At 38.2% G+C, this 8,334-nt stretch overlaps 1 protein-coding gene across 5 annotated transcripts in view; it reads left to right on the top strand.

The window, feature by feature from the left end:
• The first annotated feature begins 767 nt into the window (after positions 1-767).
• Positions 768-8,334, top strand: part of GLRA2 (glycine receptor alpha 2) — a 174,608-nt gene continuing 167,041 nt past the window's right edge. For 2 of the 5 annotated variants that reach the window (XM_045855991.1, XM_045855987.1), the window contains exons 1-2: positions 768-964; positions 3,146-3,279. In XM_045855991.1, coding sequence (XP_045711947.1) covers positions 897-964; positions 3,146-3,279 — 202 coding nt within the window. In that variant the 5' untranslated portion in view covers positions 768-896. Of the gene's footprint in view, positions 965-1,858; positions 2,103-3,145; positions 3,280-8,334 lie in introns of those variants that run through there. The other 3 variants (XM_045855989.1, XM_045855988.1, XM_045855990.1) reach the window with 3 other exon arrangements.

Here is an 8,334-nt window from a genome sequence, read left to right as displayed (position 1 = left end):
GCTTCCCCCAATTTCCTTTCCGCACGCCCAGACCTAATTCCCTTCTCTTTTCTGCTTCCAACTCCTGTCCCGCCCACCCACCCACACACTCACACTGCCAGGAGCTCAGACTCTAGCCTCCCTCACCCTTTCCGCCTGCCCTGACCTCTGCTCTTCCCTGGGCGCCCTTCAGCACCCCTAAGCGGAACGGCCAGTCACTCTTTGCGTCGGAACGGCAGGCTGGTCCCCTCTCGCACGCCTCTCCCCGACCCCCGCCCCAAGCGACTGAAAAAGGAAACATGCGCACTTCAGAGCTAGAAGCTGTCCTAGTGCTGAAATTTATAGGCTGGGTAAGATCACGTCTCCGTCTCTTTCTGTAGCCCTCATTCCAGCACAGGAGCGCAGCATTTTTCCCCTGTTCTCCCTCCCCACCCCAGCTCGCGGAGTCCCTTTTTCTCCCTCATCTACAACTTCTTTTAGAAAGAGAACATTTTCTAGAGCAAAGGGATTTGCTCAACAGAAAGGACTTCAAAGCCACAGCCGCCCGACCTCCAGCATGGCATTGTCACCAGCCCCCTTTGCATGGTGAGGTGATTCCACGAGCAGCCTTTTTTTTTGTTGTTGTCGTTCTTTAGGAAAAGCAGCTGGGGGACTCATCAGTTCTAAGGCTTTGTCTTTCCTGGGTTAACTGATGGTCCTGAGCCCCGGTTTGACCTGACCATGATGCCTAGAACTGGCACTTTTTGTTTTTTCTCAGCAAACTGTTTTTTCAGCAAACTGAACCCAAATCTCTTTTTGATTTTCAAGGAAACTAGGTTCCTGCCAGATTTTGAATCTGGACAATAGACAGATACTTTGTCCCAGCTTCTTTCTGGAATCATTTCGGGATATTTTCCACAAGCATCACAGAAACAGGAATGAACCGGCAGCTAGTGAACATTCTGACAGCCTTGTTTGCATTTTCCTTAGAGACAAACCACTTCAGGTAGGTGAAAAGACTTCGCATGCTGATGTTTTCCGCCTGAAAACTGTTTGAAAGATACCGTGTCGTGCAATTTCTATCAATGGCTTATGCCCTGGACCATGTTATTTTAATTTTGTGAAGGAGAGTAAGGTTTCTTTTGTTCTTTTAAAAAGCTTAATTATGGTAGGGGAGTGGTAAATTTTCAGAGAGGCGAGTTTTAGGATGCATAGACCCACTCTGTGCATTTCAACACATCTTCCAAGCTGATGAGATATTAAAGTAGTCGGACGAGTTGCATGCTCTTTACATTTCTACATGATGGTGAATTTATTTTTATTTGATTGGATTTTTGCTTTCAAGTTCTTTTAGAAGTCATTTAAAGGGATTATTGGATACAATAGTTTTGATATGGTGGAGGTGACTAGATTCATTTGCCAAGACCATGCTCCTTTCATTTAAAATATTAAAAACCTCTGATTCTTAGCCAACTTGGGACTTCTATTGTATTTCAGCAACTATACGCATACTATGAGGACTAAAACTCAGGAAATTTCTTGAAACATCAGAAACACTTCGAATCTCATTTTGCCACTACATTCTACTCTTCGGTATATTTGAAATCAATTGCCTATCCAACTGTAATTAAAATGACATCTTTGTATTTATGTATGCATGAGAAATAGACTATGAATAATTCAAGGAAGTGAGAAATCGTTATTTGAATGCTTGCATTTTCTAACTAATTTACAAATTGTCAAATCCATTGACACTTCAAAATATCAGACTATCAGCAGTAAGTGAAATAGCCATCCTAATGAAAGAGGTTCTAAGACAAGATAAATGGGAGATGTTCATACAACAAAGTGTAGAACTCTTCGAGTGATCTTCACCCCATTTTCTGGTGTTTTTTCACAGAACCAAGAGAAATGAAACGTAGAGCAGCAATGCTATGAGTACTGGGAAAACCCACTATGTTCCTTTCAGGTTCTCACCTCCTGCTATGACTAAGGAAACTTGTAGGCTGGGTTTTATTAGGATCATCATCCTCATCCTCATGCTCATCCCCATCCTCAGTCTCCACCTCCACCACCACCGCCATCAGCATAAACAAATAGTACTTGATTGAGCTGATCCATCAGATGATGCTGCATATGGGAATGTGAGTATTTCTAGATGGTTGTATCATCTTCTAACTCTTACAAAACGTTTATATCATCTTTGCACTTATATTTAGTACTCCTTCTTTGAAAAGCTGGAAAGAATGTGGCATTGTCTTACTTACAGAATTAACGAGATTATTTATTAAACTGTTGAAAACAAAGCTTGCACAATACACACTTCAGAGTAGAAATCAACATTCAGTCACCACTATATATTGTGATAGAATTAATTTTCACTACAAACTAAATATGCTGTTCCTATAAGCCCTTTAAGGGAAATAAAAATCCAAACATATTTCCAATCAACATTCAGTATGGGTGATAATTCAAAAGATAAAACCATTTAGAAGTTCTCTTCTATGAATACTTTATCAGAGTCAACTACTTAAATGCTATTCTATAAATAACAACTGATGAAATAATAGAAGTACGGATATGCTCGCTGTTGACCTATTTTAGAAGGAAGTTACATTTCCAGGTGGAGATTTTCTTTCAGACATCACTGAAAAGTACTAATAGTTGACAGCTGGACTAAAGTCTAGCAGGTGAGAAGATAAGCAATAGGGTAATCAGTTCGTGCTTACTTTGTTCTGCCCATCTCATTACATATTTCTTATTAAAACTAGAGGATGGAGTGAGGGCTAAAATGCTAGAAGAAGTTTTTGAAATCTATGAGGAAATCATTTTGAGACAATCACCTACATTTTCGAAATTATCATCTTCACTTCTCTGATGACTCTGGAAAGAAACAGCTTCCCCTACACAGCCATAAAAGCTACAATCTAAAACTATGCACGGTGTGTCATTTTAAACATCTTGTGCATGGCTCAAGTTTGAAAACTTAAGAGATATGACGCAGGATGTATATCTCTCATCATTTAAAGTTAACTCTGGACCCTGTACAATTTCAGAAGTTGACCAGAGGGTTTGTAACCCTCTTTTTCTTCGAATATATTTCCAAGGCATGCCAAACATCCTGTGGGTGTGAGTTCTCAGGCAGTGGGGATGGAGAGGTTGCTAAAAGATTTACTGATGTGTTTAGGGCGGCTTTCTGCAAAGACCATGACTCCAGGTCCGGAAAACAACCTTCGCAGACCCTCTCTCCCTCAGATTTCTTGGACAAATTAATGGGAAGGACATCAGGATACGATGCAAGAATCAGACCAAATTTTAAAGGTAGGTTTTACTTCAACTTCAGTTATGCCTGTGGAACATCTTCTAGACATTTGAATATTCTAAAAAAAAAAGTTCCCAGGGCTTTTTACTATAAGATGAAAACAAGAATAGTATTCGTTCCATTTGGGCATTGTTTTGAGCTAGCTGATTTAATAGCTTACATTTGACAAGCTGCTTGCCACTTTTGAAAAGTTTCCTTATTTGTGTTCTGTTCCACAAAGAAATGTCAGAGATTATTGCCACATTCCCTGTTTTATCTTAACTGAGAGTGTGACTGGAAATAAATACAAGAGCAAATGAGGGACTTCACTTGTATGAATGCTTATCAGGACTCATACAAGATTCAATGGTTACCCCCAAATCCTCAGTTTGGGTTTTAAATACTTACTCCCAAAGTGAAAATTAAATCTCAGTGCAAAACACACCATTGTACACATTTTCAGGCCTCTCTCATTTTGAAATGGTGTGAGAAGAGGCTCTAGTAACACATCAGGAAAATTTGATTTCCTCTTATTTAAATATTCTAATTGTTTATTTGATGTTACTTATCTGAAATTCTCAAAAAAGATAATAGAATTATAAACTGCACATGTCAAAGAATGTAGATACTTTCTTTGTTCAATTAGAAACAAATAAAAAATTTGGTGTTTTCATTTAACACTACAAAAATGTAACTTATAGTCTGTAGAAATTACTTTTTAACTATTTGGTTTATGTTTATTCTGAATCAGAAAAACACTGTAATAAGAACCAATTATTAATTATTGAATTATTTTAATGCTTTACTTTTTAAATACATATTTTAAATGACAATTGCATTTTACCTTGTAATTTAATTTAATATAATGCATTGGGAAGTGTTTATAATATTTTATAAGAGGAGAAACCTATAATATTCTAGATGTTATGTCATAATTCATGCGTTGCTTTGGTTTTGCTTATTAGTAACTTAATTGGATTGCTTTCCTTGAGTTTTCTTTCATTAATTTTTATTACTGGCAAATATGAGCATGAAAACTAAATTCTAAATTCATTTCTTCTATAAATGCTACACCTCTGAATATACCCAGCTAAGGGCACATTTCATAAAGAAATACATAAGACTTTTGATGAAACACATGAGTTTGATTTGTAGAGTATTTCCGAAAGAGACAACAGAACTAAGTTCAAAGCTTGATTTTCCTGAAATCAATTTTCATGTTCACCCCATTTCATGTTAATTTTGGGATCATTACTTTGGAAGTCAACATTTGAAACAAAATTCTATAGGTACCCAGTCGAGAATCAGCTTTCCGTGGGACTGCTCAATTACACATTTATTCACTCAGCCACTCCATAACCTTTGAGTCTGACCTGTATGCCAAATACTATGGTGTGCTTTGAGAAGTTGAAAGGTGAAACAGGTCTGGGTGCTACATCCAAAATTTCACTGAGGAGAGTAGATGTTGCATGAATACTTATAAAATGTCATAATATGAAATATATATTATGGAGAAGGGAAGCCATTCATAGTTAAGTAACATTAGGGAGTACAGATAAAATACTACAGCATTCCAACAACTGAAGAGATGATTTCCTACTACGCTAGTCATGGGAAGCTTCAGAGAGACGGTCCAGAGATGGAAAACTGTTTCAAGTTCATGAGCAGCCTGTTTAATAGCAGTTATTACCCACCATTTTCTAGGAAAAGCATTCGATGGGATGTAAAAGTACAAAGAGTGACACATCATCCACGTTGTCACTGCTACTTTCAGCGACCATATGAAATGAGCAATCATTTCCACACACAGCTTTGTCTCTGCTTCTGTTGGGGGTGTCACCCTTTGGAAATAACACTTCTCATGATTTCAAATGCTGAATAAATGAAAAGAAGAAAGTATAGCAAACTAGGGCCATGTTTTGAGACTTATCAACTCCTTGAAGACCTGAGCCCGGAGCATTTTAAAGACTTATAAAAGGGAAACTGGGGGGATATCATTTAAGATTCTAATATGAATGGACTTCACAGCATTTTGTCTCCCTCTCCTTTTACCTCTCCACCTCAATGAACCCTGATGCTCTTTCATACGTGTTATTTCCACAGACCACTTATTACAGATTAATTACCTACTAGCTTCCACAATTCTCTTTACTCTGAGGATCTTGGATTTGGGGGGATATAAAACATTCCCCATTATTTTATTTTTTATAAAGATTTTATTTATTTATTTTTAGAGAGAGGGGAAGGGAAGGAGAAAAAGAAGGAGAAAAACATCAATGTGTGGTTGCCTCTCGTGCACCCCCTACTGAGGACCTGGCCCACAACCCAGGCATGTGCCCTGACTGGGAATCAAACCGGCAACCCTTTGGTTCTCAGGCCAGCACTCAATCCACTGATCCACACCAACCAGGGCCATTCCTCATTATTTTAGGCAAAAAGTATTTGCCTTCCTTGGTGTTCCCATAAAACATTGTATGTTTAACATGGTTATTTTGCATATTTATGTTTTATCAACCCACTCCACACCGTATCTGAGAGGGCAGTGGGGTACCTTATTTTACATATAGATATAGATGTAGATGTAGATATAGATATATACATATAGATATATACATAGATATATACATATATACATATTTACATATATACATATACATAGTATTATTTATATATTTATATATACTCCAGGAAAAGGAAGTCATCTTTTTCTGCAAAATGAGGAAAAGAAAACCGAGACAGGAAAATTCAGATGAATTATGAAAGTTAGTGTGCCCAGTGATTTGTAGTCATTGGATGGGATCTTTGGAGGGACCACTCGTAGTCACAGTGGCTAGCAAAGATGACCTCGCTGAGCTGAGCAGGAAGAAAGAAAAGGAGATAATGGGGAACTTGTAATACTGAGGAGGCTAAAAAGAACACTACATGCTTACTCTAGTTGATTAGCAACGTAGCAATGAGAAAATTTATATAGCAGGTAGAAATGAAGGGTGATTAGGAAATGTGATTCTATCTGGAACAGTGACAGGTTCCCTGCAAATGCCAAAAAATAAACTGACTATGATGACAATAAACATGATGATGATGATGATGATGATGATGATGATGATGCCGCCTAAAATGACAATGATAATGATTAATAAGAAGACAGAAGGGCAAGATTTGGCCACAAGAATAAAAGCAAGAGCCAGATATTGGCTGCTCAGGCAAAAGGAATGGCTTTTCTAGAAGTCTCACTAAATAATAGCACATTTCTCTGTGTCCTTGCTGCCATGCATTGGCAAGGGAGAAAAAAAATGCATATGCATGATTTTTCTTATTGGAAGGCATTTTTCCTGCATGCTTTCAAGTCAGTAAAATAGTTTGTGTCCGTTTCATGTCCCTCACAGACTCTGAAAGATGTCATAACGGGGATATATGCAAGAAGGAAGATGGACATAAGGTAGAAAAGGGAACCAGAAATGATTCAGACTTGGGTCTGTAATCGAGAGCCATTCTTAGAAGCTATAGGAAAAAAATAGCTTTTCTGATGTGAAGCACAAGTATATAAACAAAGTCATGAGTCAGAGTTGCCAACTGCATTACATCTATAAGATCCACAGAGACCTGGGTCAGATCTTGTCAAAATATAAATTTCCAAAATCCTCAGTTCAGATAAAAACACAAGCTATGTCCATTCACGACTACCTGGTGTTGAAATGATGGTAAATGTTGATTTTATGTCAACAGGGGAGTCTTACTTCTCACCTGGGTGTTTTATCTCATTGTCACTTACTTTATCACATTGTTATTCCATCATTTTATTAGATATCACTTTGTCAGTATAATTGTATCTTGAAAATGCCACTTTAAACATTAAGCTTTTAAAGAAGCCAGATGAAATGCTCAAACCTGGGCAAAATGAATTAGTTCTAATTCTCTTTCTTTGAAACAAAGCCTTGATCTAGTGTAATGAAATTTTCTTTGAAAATGAAATTAACTCAGGGTTATATCCTAAGTTTCATTCCAATGTGAATAACTATATTTCACCATAACACTCATTTTGGGTTCGGATCTAGAAAAGATAATGCCAGGAGATAATTATTCACTCCATCTCTTTGTGCATGCCATGCACACTAATTTTTTTCCATGTCTAGAGACCTAAATTTGAAAGTGTGATGTGTGACATTAAAACCTAAATTTGCATGCAATATGGCTTCCTTCGTTTCCCAGGGAGTTATCAGCTCAAGAGGTGTTCAAGATATAAGTAGAAATAGAACCCCTTCCAAAAAACCAGAGGTCTTCAGGTTTCTCCCCTTGGAAATGCTCTTATCTGTAGCCTCATAAAGCTCAAGCTCAAATGTTGTCCTTCCCAATGCCTGCAGAGGGTGGCTTGGGCACCAATGTCCATCTGGCAGGGACATTTGGAAAGGGCGATTTTCTCAGTGATGATGCAGCCCCAGTGCGATCACTTCTTCGATCACCGTGGTGGGCGTGGGCCTCACACATTACTATGGAGAGTGGAATGCTTGCAAGTATCACAAGTCTTTGATCTGAGTACAGAACGTAGCAGAAGCCCTCAGGCACCTGAAAGGGTAAAGGCATTTTAGAAGAAGATGATAGGAGATAAAAGGGAGGAAAAGAGCATTGAAAGGAAAGGCTGCAGGTAACAAAGGGACATTTATATATGAGTTTTGTTCGGGGATATTAATAAAGATTTGTGAACATCTGAAATCCACTGTGTCATAATTTAGTTTAGCTTTTGTGTGCTGGATGGACACCAGCTAACACATTTGTATAGACTAGGCTACTACTACTCTGGCCCTACAAGGTGCTTGTCAGGGATTGGAGGTGGCATCAAGGAGGAGGCATCTATAGTATTCCCACACACTCTAGTAAGGTACATTCCAATCAGTTCACCTTACTGGAATAAGTCTTCCACTCTGTGGTGACAAAGTAGTAGAGTGGAAACAGCCCTGGACTGAGATCCAGAAAACCCAGGTTCAGGTCCTCGTTCAGCCTTTTTTGGAAAAGGTGTCTTCACCTCTCTATGCCTCAGATTTTCTTCTGCCTTTGTTATCTCATTTCGGTTCTTTAAG

Source organism: Phyllostomus hastatus, unplaced genomic scaffold (genome assembly GCF_019186645.2).
Source record: "Phyllostomus hastatus isolate PE091 unplaced genomic scaffold, TTU_PhHast_1.1 phas_scaffold_12, whole genome shotgun sequence".
Classification (NCBI taxonomy): Eukaryota; Metazoa; Chordata; class Mammalia; order Chiroptera; family Phyllostomidae; genus Phyllostomus; species Phyllostomus hastatus.
Note: the sequence above shows the minus strand (reverse complement) of the source record. Positions and strands in the feature narration are given on the sequence as shown.